General features: G+C 38.4%; 1 protein-coding gene across 2 annotated transcripts in view; it reads left to right on the top strand.

Annotated features, from left to right (window-relative positions):
• Positions 1-20,979, top strand: part of OLA1 (Obg like ATPase 1) — a 406,076-nt gene that overhangs the window by 357,959 nt on the left and 27,138 nt on the right. For both annotated transcript variants that reach the window (XM_082262049.1, XM_082262048.1), the window contains exons 8-10: positions 6,169-6,309; positions 6,910-7,006; positions 10,867-10,989. In XM_082262049.1, the coding sequence (XP_082118175.1) occupies positions 6,169-6,309; positions 6,910-7,006; positions 10,867-10,989 (361 nt within the window). The remainder of the gene's footprint in view (positions 1-6,168; positions 6,310-6,909; positions 7,007-10,866; positions 10,990-20,979) is intronic.

Below are 20,979 nucleotides of genomic sequence, written 5' to 3' on the forward strand. Positions count from 1 at the left end.
AGTGCCGAATCGCAAAATACCCCCTGGTCGTTTAGCAGGAAAATCCTCCGGGGCTTAAGTGGTTAATGTTGCATAAAAAATTATTTCAAGCTAGGCACTTTATAGTATCGAGCACATGGCCCTGTATGGCTGAGATGGCCTCACACCATACACTGTCTAATTTTTGGTGTAAATTAGAACCATTACATTATCTAGCTTCCCTCCCACCAGCTGAATCATTCACACTTCTTTGAAGTACCAACTAGTCAATTCTCCCCCGGTAGTTTTCTTATATTTCTAGATGGGAGCGGGAGTTTTGAAACTGAAACAGAAGCAGGGTTACACCACTCCAGGTGAGATAGATCCTCCCTTCAATTACCAGGTGCAGGTCCAGTCTGCCGTCTGAATAGACATCCAAGCACAAAAGAAGTTTGACCGCACTCCAGCATATAAAGGATAAAATGTTTCTATTGGTTCCTCATGTAAATCCATTCAGATAATACCAAAAACAGACAAGCCACAGGATAAGTTGACACATTTCACAAACTAAATTCGCTTAATCATAACTTAAAATGCACCTCTACATGTGTCACTTAAATAGTGAAGACAACAGCTGAGCATAATAGGTGCATGATTACGCTGTTTAACATATTCAAAAGGTTCCTAAATACAAAGAAGGAACAAATCTTGTAGCTGAATAACAAACATTCAATTGGGAGTTTTGGCCTAGTCTCTCACAAAAACAGATAAAAAATACTCCTCTTGACATAAAAAAAACGCAACCTGCTTCAAGTATCAGGAGTCTGTATTTAAAATTTTGACTAGATGGTACTATACTTCCTCTAGACTACATAAAATGTTCTCTCAAAGTTCAGAGAACTGTTGGAGATGTAGAGAAGCATTTTTGGATTTACTTCCAAACTTCATAACTTTTAGGTTAGAGGTGCATTGCATCACACAAAAATACTGCCTTGGGAACCTTTCTTTTTGTTGCATCATCACAGAATACCTAGCTCTGCATATAGACGCTCAATTGTGCCATTTTTGATTAGTGCAGCGAGAAACTATAGTCTAGTTTTCTGGAGAAAGCTACATGCATCCTCGACTGTCACTTGGCTGACAAGAATACAGCAAATTTATGAAATGGAGGACCTGGGGGCTACAGGGCGAAACACACAAGATACATTTCTGAAAAAATGGTTTTATTGGTATGTGAAAGTTACATAGGTTGAAAAAAAACACATGTCCATCTGGTTCAACCAATAAAAAACAAAAAACAGTAAAGAAAACCCAACCATACAATCCCATATACGTTGAAGAGCCCTGATAGAGGAATCAATGAGGGTCATCTTGTGATGGTATGCTATGCCGCCAGACACAAGTGTACTAGTTTGTCTATGTCAGACTTAGGCCTGCGGCTGGCTATTGTTGTAGATTCCATTCAGCTACCCATGACAGGATGTGATTTAATTTTTCCAAGCAGTAGTTATTATGTATACCCTTTTTACCCTGGTATTTTCAATTTTTCTATTTTTTCTTTCATATATAATTGATAAAAAAACATTGGGAGTCCATGTTTGCATGGAGGTGATCTCCGTAAGAGGTGCAATCACTTAGAAGTAGCGCTGCAAAAAAAAAAAAAAAATTCCATTTCACAAACACTTCCCCCTGCTGTATGTTGCAGCCAGGTCTAAATCTTTGCTTGAAACAGCTTTTGACCATGGATCAAAATTGAGTGGTGGGTAAACAGTGACATTTACTGCAGCATTTAAACCACCTTCTGCAATTATCATTACAAATGATATATATGAAGCAAGATTCTGTTTGAGTTAATGTATGCAAATTTCTGTTTTCTTGCGCAGAAATCGTAGCTTTTACACAACCCAAGTTATATATTATTTCATTAACCTCCAGTAGCTGAGCTTGTGATCAAACATCAGTTGTTGTGTAACACACGGGATGTGATGTTTAGTGATGTCTATTCTGTAAGATTTTTGCATAGTTTTTTTCTGCAGCTTGAAAATAAACTATATATGTATATTATGTATATTCAGCATACAAACATTTTTATATGTGCATTCTTTTGCGAAAATTTTCTCTTTGCAGGGTATAACCATATCATTGCTTTAATTTATAACATATATTTTGGAAAGTAGTCCCCTTATCTTACAAGACTGATTAAAAACATTTTTGATACATAACTACAGTAATATTAGTCAGGGTGCTTTTAACCACTTGCCGACCGCTCACTGAGCTGGTACTGCGGCAAAGTGGCTCGTTATCGTATAGCGACGTAGACCTACGTCACCAGACTCTCCCCTCTCTCGGCGGCGCGCTCCCGCTGTATTCAGACACAGCGGGAGTCGGGCCAGGGGAGGAGAGGCGGTGATCACCGCCGCTCTTCCCTGATTGTCAGGGATCGAGTTAAGAAATCCGCCCACTTGTGTAAAATCTCCTATGTGACAGACAGGGACAGATTACAGGATTCAGCATAGCTGAACCTGCGATCTGTGTCTGTGTCACACAACCCCCTCCCCCCACACACGTCAGTAAGCATGAGGCATACATTTAACCCCTTGATCACCAATAAAGTTAACCCCTTCCCTGCCAGTGTCATTATTACAGTAACAGTGCATATTTATAGCACTGATTACTGTAGTAATGTCACTGGTACCCCCAAAAGTGTAAAAAATGTCATTTAGGGGTCCGATCTGTCTGCCGCAATGTCGCAGTCCCGCAAAAAAAATCGCAGATCGCCGCCATTACTAGTAAAAAAAAAATAAACAATAAAAATGACAAATCTTTCCCGTAGTTAGTAAACGCAATATCTTTTGCGCAAACCAATCAAAATACGTTTATTGTGATTTTTTTTTACCAAAGATATGTAGCAGAAAACAAATTGGCCTAAAATGTTAAAAAATTTAAATTTTTTTATTTTTTTTTGGGAATGTTGTATATCAGAATGTAAAAAAATGTTTTCTTTTTCAAAATTGTCGCTCTTTTTTTCAAAAATTAAAAATCGCACAGGTGATCAAATACCACCAAAAGAAAGCTCTCTTTGTGGGGAAAAAAGGACATAAATGTAATTTGGGTACAGCGTAGCTTGACCGCGCAATTGTCCGTTAAAATAACGCAGTGCCGAATCGCAAAATATAGCCTGGTCAGGAATGGGGTAAAATCTTCCGGTCTTAAAGCGGTTAAAAATACACTCATTGAGAATTTTTTTGTCAAAGACATGAAGCTAAATACATTTTGGCCAAAATATATGACAAAAATTGAATATATTGGATATTTTTTAACTGTCAAAGTAGAAAATGTCAATTTTTTCACAAATATTTCGCTTTTTTAATTAATATCGCAAAAAATGAAAAGCGCAGAGGTGATCAAATCCCACCAAAAGAAAGCTCTATTTGTGGGAAAAAAAAGACGTAAATTTTGTTTGGGTACGGTGTTGCATGACCACGCAATTGTCAGTTAAAGTCGCGCAGTGCACAGTTGCAAAAAGTGGCCTGGACTTAAATCAGGAAAATCCTCCGGTGGTAAAGTGGTTAAAACAGAACTCCAGCTCTTGTTGAACTACATATATCTGAACTGCTTTATCTTCCAAACATTTGTATTTTAAACAACCGTTACACACCTTATGAAAAAATTACTCCTCAATTCAGAGTCTGCAGCTCTGCAACTTCCTCTGGTTCTTTTACCTGTAAACCAGCCTACGAGCCTTCGCCATCTAGGCCTTAGTGCTCAAAACATGTTAGGAAATGATGGCACTACGCAGTGAAGTAAATCCTCACAGCGTATAGCTTCTCAGTTGCAATCTGAATTCTGGTATGTAGTTGATTTCAGAAAGTATAAAGATTGATTTCAAGTAATTATTCAAGGCAGTACCTAAAATGCATTCATGTTTTTTCAGTGAATGTATGCATGGAATGTTTTTTTCTCCCCCCCCCCCCCAGAGTTACAAATTAATTCAAATAAAGAGATCACATAATCAAATAAAGGGATCACATAATTATTGATGCATATTGAACATTTGTTTTATTGTCCCACCATATCTGTTCTAAAGATGATAAAGCTACAATAGGACATTGGTCTAAAGACAGAGACACACCCAAGTTACTTGTTACTCTCATTTTTCATTCACAGATGTGTGTTTAGTGATCAACAGATATCGTTTTTTCATTGACGATACCAATATTTTGGTCATCACATATCGGTATCGGCCAATATTTTCGAACATTTAAAAACATTTTTTTTTTTTAAACTTTACAGGTACTCTTGTGGAGGGATCTGGTGGTCAAAGACCCCAAACCCCTCCTCTGCACTTAAAAGCATTCAAAACGCCAAGTTTGGATGTTTTAAATGCTGTCATTTTTTTTAATATGGCGCCGACTACCTGGAAGTGATGTCATGACATCACTTCTGGGTTCTTGCATGGAGACCCGATCAGAGCCGAATGCAGCTTTTATTGGATCTTCGGCAGCCGTGCAGGCTAGTTGCCGGGTCTCCCGGTGGGACAGGAGACCCAGACGAGCCACGGGAGGGGGAGGACATCCCCTCCCGCTTCTTGTAATGACAGCCAAGCGGCTTCTCAGCCGCATCGGTTGTCATTACAAGACAACTGACCGTCGGCTACGGACGCCGGTACCGGGGTGATGCCTCTAGCTGCAGGCATCACTCCAGTACAAGCACTTTCCCGAAATATTGGCAATATCGGTAACCTCCGGGGCCGATTCAAATATATCGGGGAAAGTACATATCGGTCCTCAATATATATAGGCTTTGCCGATAATCAGTCGATCCCTAGTTTAGTTCTTTCTAATCTATACTCCAGTTCATAGGTGGTTTTCTTAAAATTTGTTGATCAATGTTGCTGTTTAATTTTTGACCACTTAAATTACTAGAGTTGCTTCAAAATTGATAGCCATGTAATATTAAGAAAAGTATTTCACTAAAAGTCCTGTGATTTTAAGAAAAAGTATTCAACGTATATATAGTTAAAAAAAAAAAACAAACCTTAAGGGTTAACAGTCTTCGTAGAGGTGAACGTATTGACTAGACTTTGCTGCCATTTCTGAGCAGATACAAATTGATCCTGATGGGCCTTTTGTCAATAGTCTCCTAATGTGCCAGTGTTTCAATGCAGCAGCATGAAAAATCCAGTTGGCTCCCTTTGTTTCTAAGTAATGTATATAGAAAATGCCAGCCAATTCACAAAGCTCAGTCTGAGCCTACAAGGACTTGAGAGAATGTTAATAAAGATTATTTTACAATGTGTATCCTGTAGTAAATAATTGAATTACTACCCATTCTGGCGTTAATGACCATGTAGGTGAGCACTGCTTTTGGTAAAGACCCTGCATTGCTTTCCTTGCCACTTCCATTAACTCTTCATTCTGATGTTATCTTAGAATGTTGCTGTCCTAGACCCAAACCCCGCAACCTACAAGATTAGGGTTGTAATGCAGGACCCAGCCTTTTCTAAATTCAGCAAAGCCATTTGATACTCTAGGTGAGGATCAGCTTGTGTAACTAACCAGGGTTTTGATAGAGTAATTCTAGTCATCAGAAATGCTCATTCAGATTTTAGAATGTTTCTCATTAAAAAGAGGAAAAGCAAGTACGTGCACATAGGTCTTTTCTGCACACTAATACAGTGAGCTTCCAGCAGTTTTGCAAGCAGAAATGTCTTTCTGTCTGTGGTCGTCACCCTTAGGTTAAGTTGTGACCACGCTTGAACTAGGATGAAGTTTTAATGGCAATGGTAAAATGCATGGTATTGGACCTTTAGCTCCAGCAGTGTTCACCCCACGAACCCTAAAGATGAGCTACATCCCAGGTTGCTGTTTAACATGGCAACTCCCACCCAATATTAAATATTTGCTTTTGGGTGGAGATATCAATGTTCTCCTACCGCTCTTTCCCTGTCTTTTAAATTATACCTCCTAAGACAGCACTTTAGACAAGAAAAATTGCCCAAAAGTAGAGGGATAAGAGTGAAATATTAATGGAGTACACCTGAAGCAATCATGCCCTGTTAATGCCTTGACCTTGGAAAGCAATATACAAGAAGGTGGCATTGTAAAGTCGTGCGCTTCTTATGAATATGGATGTGCTACTTGATAATAATGAATGTGGCACTGTCATGCATGCACTACAAGATAATGTTGTGCCCTCTTTTGTCTACAGGTTGATAAAAATTAAGGAGTGGGTGGACAAGCATGACCCGGGCGCTTTGGTCATCCCTTTTAGCGGGGCCTTGGAACTGAAGCTGCAAGACATGAGTGATGAGGAGAAGCAGAAGTATCTGGAAGAGAATGTGACACAAAGGTTAATTAGCATTCATTTTCCCCACACTTTATTATCAACTATTTCCTTGCTGTAATTTAATTGCTTGCACTGATAGAATAATAAATGACAGCGTAATTACCATTATAAAGAGGGAATCTTCTCCTTTCTTTATCATGAGACAGAGTTGAAAAGATTTATTTTAAATTAAGCTTTTAACTGTCATCTGTCATCAGAGTGCTGTGTTTTTAATTATAGTATGGGGGGGGAGAAGGGGGGGTTACCTTAGAGGGCTACAATCAACCCAAAAATTCTTTCATCATGTTATAGTAAAACCAGGAGCCTATAAAAAAAAAAAAAAAAAAATTATATATTTTATTTCACCATAAATATGGTAAGATAGACTGGTAAATGTTCAACCTGTGTCAGGTAAGTGAAATGCCCACATAGTTACCATTGAGGAGTTGTTTTGATATAATCTGAATCTTTTGGGGATACAAGGGGTTAAGTTAACTTAGTGTTTTGCCAGGTGGCACTTAACCAGCTCCTCTCGTGAGCATGCCAGTTCCTGTTATCAAGTAGTGATGTTGCAAGCCCGTCCCCTCACTAGCTGATAATTGATCAGTCTCTTTCTTGTTGCAGCGTCTTGACCAAGATTATTAAAACCGGATATGCTGCACTGCAGCTTGAATACTTCTTCACTGCAGGCCCCGATGAAGTGAGAGCATGGACCATCAAGGTAAGACTTTGACTTTATTCATCAGCACCCTCCCATCCCCCCACCCCCACTTGCGAATTCAGATTGATATCAGGCACTTGGTAGTCTGTGATGATGGGAGATAGCTAGTCATTACACAAGGTTTTTTTTTTTTTTTTTCTTCCCCCTCATGTCCAGGATAACTTTAATTATTTGAGAGCTGCTGAACAGTAAAAGTGGAGCAGCATTGATTGAGGCAGGTAACAATTGATTCTGCCTATTACACAGTCTATATTTCTTCATTCTGTTGAACCTGGTTACCCCCCACCCCCCCCCTCCTGCAAGCTTAGATAAGAAACGCAAGCTTTGTACTTGGTTAATCTGTGTGACCAAGGTTCTTCTCCAGTTAAATTGATGCTGCTCTTCATTCTGTATTCACTAACTTTGTTTGGTTTGTGGGTGTTTAAGTCCTCCCTTCTTATATTTTTTTTTTTATCAGCCCCCAATTCTTCTCCTGGGTTATATTTTCAGCTGTGAAAGCAATATAACATCATTACACTCCTTGCAGATGCACAGCTGGCTTCCAAAACGTAAAGCCAGTGTGTAATAATTCATCTCTCTAAGTGGTTTATAATTTAAGAGGTAGACTTTGTTCTGATAATGCTATACATTCCATCCTGACACTAATAAAAAAAAAAAAAAAAGATGATCTGGGTTTAAAACATTGATATGCGCTGATTGCGCCCGTGGCGACTGGCTAATTTGCTCCCACAGGACAATAAAGAGTGGAGCGGTGTTGCTTTTAAATGGAAAATACCCTGTGTGTGATGGCTCCTATTATTCCCACATACATTGAAGCATATGTAGCTACAAATTATGTATTACAAAATATATAATTATTACAGGAACACACAAAGACTTCAGCATTCCTTTGATTTCCATCAAAGACGTAGAATTTCTAGAGAGAAGCTGCACAAATTTAAATCAGATTTTTTTTTTTTCACCGCTGCCATGTAGGTTTGTGCCTTAAAAATGTAAGCTAAGTCTCTCAGCTGTGATAGGGTTAGAGATGGCTAAAAATTAATCATATATACATATGTTTTGCTAACCACACTGTGAGTCTGTTGTGATAGATTAATAGTTCAGTAATTATTTATTTTGATACACATATATTTACAAAGACCCATTCTTATATAAGCACAAATATAAATGTACAAAATGAAAATAAAAAAAAATATATACATATATATAATGGAATTTTTTAAATAATTTTTCTCTAAATAAACTGTGATTATATACCGGAATGAGCAAAAATGTAAGTAAAAATCACCACCATAAATTCCAAAAGTAAAAGGGGAAAATCTATAAATTGTTTTCGATGGGGTGGACCCTTCACTTGTCATAGTGTATTTATATGATTTGGTTATTTAATAATGTTTATTGGAGATCGTTATACCACTGCTACATTCAATAATTATAGTGTAGAAAGTTTAAAACACTTGAAAATTAACAGAAAATACAATAAAATGTTGGTTTCAAAGTGCTTATAATTTAAGCTTGTGACATTTACTATTAGGGAGGAATTTTGAATGACTGGGCAATTGTTTTGTGTGGTCTGCTGATTTTGGGATCTGGCAGAGTCAATATTCTGTAATTTGAAAGACCCACATTTTGAAGGAATGATAGCCTTTATTAGTAGTTTTCCTGTTTGTGATATAAATGTCATCTACTGACACAGTTTCTTAACATAGCCATATCGCATGTTCCTCCTCTTTGCTAAGCAAGTACAGTTTTTCTAACCTCATGTTGTATAATAAACTTGTGGCAAACATTCAGGGTGAGGGAAAGAAATTTTCAGAATTTCAGAGACATTGAGGCTGAATTACTAAAAGAGTTGAGAATGTTCACACAATAATTTGTGTGAATTTTCACTTCAGTTATCCAGTGATGTGCGGATGAAATGGATAAACAGGAATTTTCTTTTTACATGATTGGATAATTAAAGTGAAAATATGTGAACGCTTTTTATTTAGCTACATTGTATTCACAACTTTGCCTATATAGATTAAAAAAAGGATTAATACTTCTGGTAATTGATTTGGTAGATGCTGCCATTATTAGACACATTTACTTTAGGCTTAAATACATTCCCTGCACTGAGCTTAAACAGTGAACAAATTAGTCAGGCCCCTAACCAAGGTAGGCCACAAATTTCCTTCTGTGCTATTCATAGCTGAAATTAGAGGTTTATTAAACCAGAGTGAAAATAATATGCCTAAAATATCTGTATAACAGTCTTTTAAGTCAAAGGTTGATTTTTTTTTTTAATATTTAAAAAAAATCAACTTTAAAGCATGTGCATGCATACTTTCTTGATCCTTGTCAATCTCTTATGCCCCAATGTGGATATGGTGGGGTTTTCTTTCAAAATAGCAAATGTTGTGTTTTCATCTAAGACTAAAATTTCAGTTTCTGAATATTCTGTTTCTATACAGCATTATACAGAACTATGTAAAATACCATACTTTAACCATTGGAGTGAATGGTAATAAATTTAAATTCAGAAAAAAATATCTTCGCAACCTAGACAAGAATGGTAAAAACTTTGGCTATAAAATGTATTCATTAAAGAATGTCTTCATCTGTGAAAAAAATCTATATACGCAAAGTGTTAAAGAGCTATCCAAATTTTCTTGGTTTCAAATAAGGTGGATAATACATTGGAAAGGTGTGTGTGTGTGGAGGAAGACCAGGCAGTTTTATTTAGGGCCTTAGTGAAGAAAAATGAAGGTTGGTTCTAATAAGACTGATTGCATTCAGCCTAATCTTAATGTGCTCAGATATTTAGAAAGGTAAGCATCAGTGACTATCTATATTAGTCCAATATATCTTGTATTGTGAAAACTGTGCTTTGCCATGCCATGAAACCAAGAAGCTTCATACGCATTATTAGGCAGCGTTTGGTCAGTGTTATTTCTCATACGTGGGTGGTGTACAGGGGAGCTGAATTGTGTATGGTGTCACAGCTATCTGTCATCACTAAAGACAGTATATTTGTCCCGGAAAATGAGTCCTATTTTCTCTATTTCTAAATTTTTTTTTTATATATAATTTGAGTTTGTAATCATGAGATTTGAAAAACAAAAATCTGATCTTGGATCTTGTCATTTAAAAGTAAGGCAGCATATTCTTTATACAATAAGATGCTGAAAAGGGCAAACAACTGTCTATATAACCTAACAGATGTGCACTCTGAGACCTGGAAACATAGTTCTAAATGTTACCTTTTTCCTAAAATATAGACTTCTAATGTTAAAGGCTACATTACCAAAATTTAAAAAAAATGAGTATGTATGTGTATATATATATGCACACACACGCGTTTTTTACTAATTTAGTAATATAGACTGACATTTGAAAACATGAACTTCTCTTTCTATAAATGAGTTACTGTTAAACTGTCATTTTAGATCTCAAATTATATAGATACGTTTTTTGGGGAGTTTTTTCCATTTAAAACGGCCAGTGTGAAATAAACGTATGGTGATGTACATAAATAGCCTGTGAAGGCCATCATTTGGAAGGATGAATTAGAGGTCAAATCTACTGCTTGTTTAATGAAAAAAAAAAAAGTTGTGCTTTGTATAAAATCGACACAGTGTGAAAAGCGTTGTGCACAGAGATATGTATGAATGTATTCCTGCATACTGGTACTATTTGCCGTTAATAGAGATGATTTTCTTAACCACCTGGTGCTATGCATTAACTGACTGTGAGGCCGACCTGTTAACAGCTCTCAAGCAGTCCCAGCCAGGTCCAGATTCACATGAGCTGACAGATCCACCCCTCCTGTAATCCGTCTTCCCGAACAATTCATTTTCCTCTGCTTTTCTTTTTGACAGAAAGGGACAAAGGCTCCTCAGGCTGCAGGGAAGATTCACACAGATTTTGAGAAGGGATTCATTATGGCGGAGGTAATGAAATTTGACGATTTCAAAGAAGAAGGCTCGGAAGCAGCTGTCAAGGTGAGTCCTCGCTGCTTAGTGTTAGAGGACAGCCCCCTCCCCATGGAGAGGCCCAGTCTTGAGGCTGGGGAATGTGGCTGTCACCTTTCCTAGGCTAAAATCTTCCTCTTCACAATCCTCTCCATGAGCTGGAAAAGAGCGGACTTTCTCATAGCCTCATGACACAATGACAAGGCTGGCTTTTTTTTTTTTTTTTTTACGAAATTTCAGCTTACACCATATATCTTTCCAGTAGCAGTAAATAAAACAAACCAACAACACGGTTTGCCATATCCACCATATATAAATGCAAATATATTGTCTTTTTCACATTTTTCTTTTTTTATATGGTATTTTTATGTATGCTTAAGCTAAGAAACCAAGGTTCACAGTTTGATTTCCCTATAGGCATTTTTTAAACAAAACATTTTAAAGCAAAAACTTCTTTACAGAGGCCCCATTGTCACAACACCTATACACACTGTAATGTAGTGACACCAAAATTGTGTCTGAACCATGTCTTTGATACAAGCATGGGATCAGTCATTAGGATTTCGAAAAAGGATTTCAAAAAGACTGATAGAAAAGAAATTGGTAAATGCCTGGTTCCTAGCATGTGGATACCGCATAGCTCAGAGATAGTTTAGCCAAGTCTTTACTAACCTTTTTAACATGGAGAAACCCTTGAAATAACTTTTAAGTCTACCCTGCTAATAATTATTATATCTACAGCTCATGGTACATTCGTGTGATGGTCACTGTGAAGAATGTTCCTTATATTTGTGGTCTTACAGATAGCTGAAAAGGTCATTGCTGTCATTGGAAATTTAAGGGGTAAAAGTTGCTCATTGCTCAAGGAACAATTAGGTAGATTTAAAAGCTGTTTTTTAAAATGAACAAATTATTGAAAAACATTTCATGGAATGACATCCAGATAGTGGATGTCATACTATTGTTTCTGAAGTCAGGTTCTTGGCAGCTGCTGACATTTATTTTCCACATTTTAAGTCCTAGCTATGCTAGTAGATAATTGAACACAAAAGTGAATTTTCATTTATTTGCGGAGTCTGAGGGCTGACTATCCCACTAACATAAATCTCTTGAGAGAGCTGGTTGCCTCATGGCCCGTACACACGATCAGAAAATCATACGAAAAATATTGCTTTCAAAGCGATCGTACGATAATCTGATTGTTAGTACACAGCTTTCGAGAACCGATCTCGACAGTTTTTGTCTGATATTATTATCCAATGGGACAATCGCAAAAATGTTTCTCATATAATACCAGATCGCATGATTTTCATTTAATCCATACAGTTGTTGTTCGAAAATACAATACAAATACACTACAAGACAACACATTACATCACTTCCAAATGTTTATTCTGTCGTCAAGACTTTTCATGACTTTAGTAACCTCTTAATTTTTAAAATGAGATTAGCATGCAAAAAAAAACACAGATATATTCATCTGATAATCTCATCATGTGTACCAGGCATTAGTTCCATGGTAATTGTCCTGTTCATAGCTGGCTTATTCTGCAATGTTCCCTCCTGCATAGCTCCCATGGAGCTGTTGTGTTCCCCTGGCAAGGGGGTTCACGGGTAATGGACCATACACACTATAAGATTTTCTGAAGACTTTTTCCTTTAGACTTACCAAAACCATATAATATGAGGTCAAACCTAAACACTTTCAATTTGTATGCAACCTGGCAGGCCCTTGCACTACATAGAAAAGGTAAATCTGAAGGAAAAAGTCTTCAGAAAATCTTATAGTGTGGCCCTGAACAGTCCCGGCCGGGAGAACCCAGTGATTATTGCTAGCCGATGGCAATAAATGCATAAAAAAATCAGAAATGCTGGTTGTACCCAATTTGATCGATTGATCAACTTGGGTACTATCAGCCTGCTTCTACACGGTTCAAAATTCAGACGATCCTTGCGGAACCAGCCAAGATTCACTCCGTCTATGGCCAACTTTAGATTTAGGCGCAAAGAAAAGTTCTGCGTAAATTAAAAATCAGGGAGTGTGGAATGCTATTGTGTTTGCCACTGTAGATATGTTACTATTGGAGTCCCTGAGAGAGATAAAGTCTTAAGTAAGTTTAAAGTGAAACTTTGGGCAAAATAGAAAATTACATATATTAGGCATGTTTTTACTAGCATGAAAACGGTATTACATCCAAAATCAAATAATGTATTGCAGCTTATCAATCATTCAATGTGGTGGCTGCATTCATTTTCTTTTTCACCCCCTCACACCTCCTGTATTAGAATACCTCCACTCTGGATGTGCACAGAATGCAGATTTGGACATCAGCATATTCAGTCGGTGGGGGGGGGGGGAGTGGTAAACGTATAAGCAGATTTAAATACACTAACAAATTGAAGCCAAACTCCAGCTAATACTTTATAAGCAGTTACAGTAAACCGTTTTTTTTCCTCTTGGGATAAAGGTTTTACATGAATAAATAAAAACTGATCGTTGTAAGCATCCCTGTCAACGGTAATGGTTCATCTTATCCTCGTAGAGAGCTTGTTCTGTTAAAAAATTACAGCCTTACTGGCTGAATCACCAGATGAAAATAAAGGAAAGAAAACCTAAAAAAGAAAACTAATGAAGCCATCACATCTAAGAATTGGTATGCTGCAATATAATGTTTGCTTTTGCGTTTAATACCGCTTTAAGAATGTCGTTTTTTCAGCGTCTCCCATAACATCATTTTTTTTTTACCTGTTGATCTTTTTTTTTTTTTTTTTTTACTTTTCCTTTGACTAGGTAACAGTGCTTTTTGTTTTGTAGTGAAAACACACAGCGGCTTTGTCACCCTGTTGACACGGTACTTTTAGATGGACATGTAGCTTTGAATGGACTTTAACCCCCCTCATGATCAACCATTGTGACAACATGGGGGACCTACTGTTAGAGGATGTTTTAAAACATCCTCTGTGAAATGCGTGTTAACCTGGCAGGTGCCCTCACAATGCATGTGATGACGTGGTCATTAAATAGCATCCGTTACAGGCAAAAATCACAGAGCCAGTCACAGTGGCTTTGTGATCTGCTGTGAACCAATCAGAATGGTCACACATGTAAGCACAAAAGGTAAACAAAACGCTTCTATTCTGCCTTTGCTAATCTTATTGACCAGCTTCCCTGCCATAACCAGCACCACGGTGCCTACCCACAGACCCTCAAAATCTGGGAGACCCCAAATGGCAGAAAGGGGGGGGGGGGGTGGCCAGCAGCCATGCACATGTGACAGGATGCCATGGTGACGGAGGCATTGGATTTTTTTTTTTTTTGGAGATGTGGTAATGGAGGTTTGCAGTTTTAGGTGCATTAGCATTTTCGTTTACTTTCCCTTATGATCATGTATGCAGTATATTTTGCATTATCATTGATTGTTATGGGTTGGCTGGGGGGATGTGAATGGTGGTTCTAGGCTATGGAGCGATTTTGGCCACTTTACTAAAAGGGGGCATTTTGAAGATGTTTATACTAGCCTGATCTTTAAAAACGTGAAGAAATGAGCAGCTAGTACATTTTTTTTTTCTTTATATAGTAAAAAATAATCCAGTGGTTAGTTTTAACTATTTTTGGCTGCAGAGGCAGCAGCTAGGAATTATAAACACTGTTGCTTTTGGTGGGCAGAGCGCCCACTTAACATGACCTATTTAGGTGAATAGAGCTGTAGTTAAATCCTACACTTTTTTACATAATTACAGTAATAATTTTTTTTTTTTTTTTCAGAAAAAATTATTTGCAAAAAATTTGTGTTTAAGTGATATTGGCCAACTAGAGTTACATAGTTACATATACCGTAGTTATAGTGAGGCTGAAAAAAGACACCAGTCCATCCATTTCAACCTATGATGTGTGTTAAAAAAAGTTATTAGTGATGCATGCTATAAACATTATTCCACATCCCCTCCTAAACATTACAAAGCAGGGAGAGCAAGGATTGTTAGACTAGTAAAAAGCAATTAAAAAGGTAATCAATAGTTTTTATTTTTTAAAGTTATGCTATATTATTAGAAACGTGTTAAATATAAAGTAGGTGTTATCCCAGTTTGGCAGCAAAAGTGGAAATACACTTTAAGTTGGCCAATAAAGGGTGTCACTCAAACACCAAACTTTCTGCATGATTCAACGGCTAACACGGTACAAAACTCTACTACAGAGAAAATGGATTATTACATGTAGTATTAATAAAGGATGATAGTTGTAAGCACCCTCTGCAGAAGTATTTGGTTTGTTCCAACCCTTGTAATTGCCACATTTTCTGGACAACTTGGCCTGTTTAAGGGCTCGTTCACAAGAGTGGCAGGCACTGCCCCTCCTCTGATAAATGATCCATGCTCAAATTGCTTTTCAGAGGTGTGTGACAGGGGATGAGGAGGTGCCTCTTCACCACCCTATTTAACCTTACAATTGCATTACTACCGTACAGCGATTGTATGCTTGTGGTGGCTGTGCTGTTCCGGCACGGCCCCATAGATCTGTGTTAGTTGCATTCAGCGACGACTCCATCCTCCGAAAGTGACATTGTTTTTTAGCTGCAACTGTGAAGCACAGCGTCATGGCTGTGGCATGGCATGGGTGTGGCATGTGTACAGCGCTTAGCGGCTTTATATTTAGTGTTCAGGCAAACAATTGGGAGCGGTAAAACTGTGGCTCAACTGCATAGTTTTACTGCTCCTCTCCCGACCTCACATGTGAACAAGCACTAAAGAATTGAAAATATAACAAATCTGCTGTCCAGATTATTAGATAACAGAACTGTTACAGGGGGAATTCAGATATAAAAAGCTGTGTTGATGCGATTTTTTTTTTTTTTTTTTTTTTTTTAAACAGTGCTAAAAATAAAATAAATAGGAAAAAACATTTTTTTTTTTAAAGCGCCCCCATTGCCGTGAGCTCACGCACGAAAGTCGCACCCGCAAATGAAAACGGTGTTCAAACGGTGTGAGGTATCGCCTCGATCGCCAGAGCAAGAGTAATAATTCTAAAAGATAGACCTACGCTGTAACTCTAAACTGGTAACCGTTAAAAATATTTAAAGCGTCGCCTATGGAGATTTTTAAGTACCGTAGTTTGTCGCCATTCCACGAGTGTGTGCAGTTTTAAACCATAACATGTTAGGTATCTATTTACTCTGCGTGACATCATCTTTCGCATTATACAAACAAATTGGGCTAACTCTACTGTTAAGTCTTTTATAAATGCAGTGAAATTAATTTTTTCCCCCAAAAAATTGCGTTTAAAAGACCGCTGCGCAAATATCGCGTGACAAAAAATATTGCAACAACCGCCATTTTATGCTCCAGAGTCTTTGCTAAAAAATATATATATATAATGTTTGGGGGTTCTAAGTAATTTTCTAGCAAAAAAAATACTGATTTGAACTTGTAAACAACAAGTGTCAGAAATAGGCTTGGTCCTTAAGTGGATAAGATGAGACCATCGGGGAACTCTCAACCAGCCAAGCAGGATAAAGCTTTAAACGCAAGAAAAAAATACTCATAGTGTAGTATTTATTGTACCAAGAGTAACAAAACAACAAATGTAGAAAACAAATAAAAATCATTATCTCACATCAGCAGATCTCTAGACAATGCGTAGAGAACTGGCGGTGACTCTGAGGCCTTTTCACAGCTGAGCTTTTTTTCAGCTCATAAAACCCTCATCTCTAAAGTCTCAAAACACCCAACAAGCAAAATCCTATTCATTTCAATGACCCCTGTTTACATATGAGCATTTTGTCGCATGAAGCTCAAAAAAGTACATGAGCTTCTTTTTCGGCAGATTATAAGCGTTGTTGTTAGATCTCAATGAATGCCTCCAAACACCTGCAAAAAACTCCTGAAAAAAGCCCCAAAAAAACGCCTGAAAACGATACGTTCAGGTGTGAATGGAGCCTAAGTAAAGGTCCATAAAGTGCATAGGGAACATGTAGTGAAAAAATACTTACATCAGGTGCCGCCACACTAGACTTGACTGGCGGCTGGACCTCGGGCATATATACCAGCTCACTTACATCAGGTGCCGCACCCAGCTCACTACATGTTCCCTACACATTGTCTGCTGATGTGAGATAAGGATTTTTTATTTTTTTTCTATATTTGTTGTTTTATTACTTTTGGTACAATAAATATTACACTGAGTATTTTTTTCTTGCGTTTGATGATTTATCCTGCTTGGCTGGTTGAGAGTTCCCTGATGGTCTCATCTTAATGCTTGGGAGATCCATTATACCTGTCAGTTCAACAGAGATAACCAGAGAGGAAACACATCAGTAGCTGAAGGCGTTATTGCTGTCCTATAATCTAGACAGCAATCAGTTCTGGTGAGTTTGCATTTCAGCTATATGGTGAAGGCAAGACACCATGGGAACATTTTTTGCACTTGGTAACTTTGCACTTTATTCTTCTTTTTCACTTGGATTTGCTATAAAAAACACTTTATCACATTTGTATATTTAATGTCTTTAACCACTTACCGCATATCAACGTACCGATACGTCGGTACACTTTGCGGGTTTATACCGGGATGATGCCTCTAGTTAGAGGCATCATCCCGGTACCGTGGTTTGAAGCCGACGGTCGGCTTTCCGTCGGTAACGACCGATGCGGCTCGGGAGCCGCTCGATCGTTACCCGGGGGGCAGGAGGGGACGTCCCCCCCCCCCTCCCGCCGCCTTCCGTGGCTTTGCCCGGGGCTCCCGTCCCACCGGGAGCTCCGAGCACCCAGCCGGCACGTCCGCCGGCTGGATGGAGTCCCGATGAATGCCGGAAACGGCATCGATCGGGGCTCCGATGACGTAACCCGGAGGCGGCGTCCATGACGTCACTTCCGGGTTACTGTGCTGCAAAAGGCGGCAAATTTAAAAAACGGCTGTATGCAAAAATGCCGTTTTCGGCGTTTTGCATACAGGGAAGTGTAGTGGAGGGGTCTAGGGTCTTTTAGACCCTCGATCCCTCCATAAAGTGTACCTGTCACACATATTGGTGTCACAAGGGATGTTTACATTGCTTGTGACAGCAATAAAAGTGATCAGATTTTTTTTTTTTTTTTTTAAAACCTGTAATAAAGTTGAAAAAAAATAAAAAATAAATAGGAAAAAAAAAAATTCGCCGTCACCGTTAGCTCGCGCACAAAAAAAACGTATACGCAAGTCGAGCCGCGAATGAAATCGCTGTTCAAACCCCACATGTGAGGTATTACCGCGATCGCCAGAGCGTGCGCAATAATTTAAAAAAAAAAAGCTACACTCTACCTCTAAACTGGTAACCGTTAAATAAATTTAAAGCGTCGCAGATTGAGATCTCTATTGACCGTAGTTTGTCGCCATCCCACAGGGGGGGCGCAATTTTAAACCGTAACATGTTGGGTATCTATTTACTCGGCGTGACATCATCTTTCACAATATACAAAAAAAATGGGCTAACTTTACTGTTTAGTATTTTTTAAATGCAGTGAAATGTGATTTTTCAATTTTTTTTCCAAAAAAATGGCGTTTTAAAGACCGCTGCGCAAATACCGCTTGACAAAAAGTTTTGCAATGACCGACATTTTATTCTCCAGAGTCTTTGCTAAAAAAAATATACATAATGTTTGGGGGTTCTAAGTAGTTTTCTAGGAAAAAATACTGCTTTTAACTTGTAAACAAAAAGTGTCCGAAATAGGGCTGGGGCTTAAGTGGTTAACAGAGATTTCATATAATTTCACAGCTAATTTTGTTTATACTTCTAGCGCTGCAATATTTGTTATGTTATTTATATGTGTTGGTATTTTTGCACTGATTGCTCACTGCTGTCATATGATTAATTGAGTGCTGACAACATATTATTTTTTCTTTTAATGCTATTGACAGACTGCATTGTATATGTCATTTCTGATTTTGCCACTACCGTATTTTCCGGCGTATAAGACTGGGCGTATAAGACGACCCCCCTAATTTTCATCTACCGGTAATAATTATACTTAGGTTACCTTGGAGATCTTATACTCGGCGTATAAGACGACCCCCCATTTTTGGGGGATTTTTTTGAGGTTCAAAAGTAGTCTTATACGCCAGAAAATACAGTAGTTCCATTTTAAGCAAAGTGTGCTAATCATGTCACCAGTAATACTCAAGAGGCCTGGAATATGTGCAGTGTTGGTGACCTTGAGGACTGCTATTTAGCACCACTAGTCAAGATTCGTAACAGACCCTCCAGTATGACCTCCTCCATACAGTACAAAATACTTCGCTCCTGAACTTCTGTCTATCTGTCTGATTAAAATCACTTGGGTTTAGTCAAGGAACTCTTAGGAAGGTTTTTCTTTTAAAATGCTAGGTAATTTTAATCAGAAAGGTAGAGAGAAGTTCAGGAGAAGAGTATTTTGTATCTTGTGTTGAGGGTCATATTGAAGGATCAGGAAGAAGGTTCAGACGCTTTGGGTGGCATAATGCATAACATCAATAGGTCCATAATATGGGAGGACAGGGGTGATTGAGAGGCTCCATGAAAAGCAGAACTTATTTTAACTGTCGCTTTATCAGCTATCTTTAAATTAGTTCCTTCTATGGAATGTGTCCGATTCCTCATGATAGCCTGTGTTTATGGGATAGAGGCAGTCAAGCTGCTCACAAAAGTGAACTAGAGGTAAATTACAGCCAACAGACTGAATGAGAGATCACTAAAGATGACTGTTTAAAATAATCTTCACCTTGAAGTCCTGGTTGGGGATGATTTTGTGGTGCACAATGAGAACAACGATAACCTAGGTCAGTCCTAATAATGTACACATTTGTGTCCATGGAGCATATAAACAATGCGTGTATGTATGTATATAATTTTTTTCTCTCATTACAAATTAATATATAAAAAAAAGTTCTGGCCTTCTAAAATGGATCAACACCCCTGTCCTTGCAAAATAAAGTGGAGTTCCAGTCTGTGAACACTGTAGCTATTGACTTTTAATATAAAGGCACTTACATGTCCAGGGAGCCCATAATGTTGGCACCCCAAGCTGATCCGTTCATCAGCGCCGGGTACAGGCGCCAGCATTACTAGTAAGGGAAACTGGCAGTGAAGCATTCAGGCTTCACAGCCGGTTTCCTACTGCGCATTTTAGACACACATGTCCCAGAAGGTAGTGAGAAGGAGGAGGAGGGCACGTTGCGATCACGGAAATGACATACCATGCCGCGGCAACATAGGACGGAAGCCCAGAAGAAATAGAGCAGAAAAGCTAAAATATATATATAGATATAGAGAGAGAGATGGATATACAAAAATGAGGGGGAGAGGGGTGGGGTGTACTATTTTTTAAAAAAGAGTTTTCTTTTTAAATGGAACTCAGCCTAAGAGTTTTGAAAACATATACTATTAGGTTAGGTTGGCACAGGTAATGGGAGGAAGGGGAAGTGGGAGCAAAGTAATCTGCCAAGATCCTTGTTTAAACATATGAATAAAGGCCTTTAGAGCTTCCAAAACACTGCAATCTTAATTTAATTTGCTCCTCCTCTGGGTTAAAAATAATCCAGGAATGACATGGCTGAAAGAGAAATAGTGAGAAAAAAAATATTTCTCTTTCGTTCATTGACAGACACAGCTTCTGATCTTCATAACCATTGGGTTACACTGCCCTCTACAGGAGTAGGACACTAGGCAGAAAAATAATCTGGCTACGCCTATGGGCAGTCCCAGGGGGTATACTCCCTTTCTCTGCTATAGGTACTCAGTTTTCTTCTGCCTAGTCAGGAGTAAGGACCTAGTTCCTTGCTGGGATCTCTGGTCCTGGCAAACTTTTTCCTTTTTAGATGGAACTTTTTCTCCTGTTTTTTGCTGGAGTGGGCGACGGGCTGGATAATCTAGATCCAGTGGTCATCCCAGTTTGGCAAGCGAGCACGCGCAGAACTCAGCTCTGCACTAGGTCGACCGGGACACTGGACAGGGGCTGGCATGCGAGTTAAATGTATCATGAGGTTGCACACGACCGGGTCTCGGCCCGAGTCGC

The sequence above is a fragment of the Pelophylax lessonae genome (assembly GCF_965119305.1).
Source record: "Pelophylax lessonae genome assembly, chromosome: 6".
NCBI classification, from domain to species: Eukaryota; Metazoa; Chordata; class Amphibia; order Anura; family Ranidae; genus Pelophylax; species Pelophylax lessonae.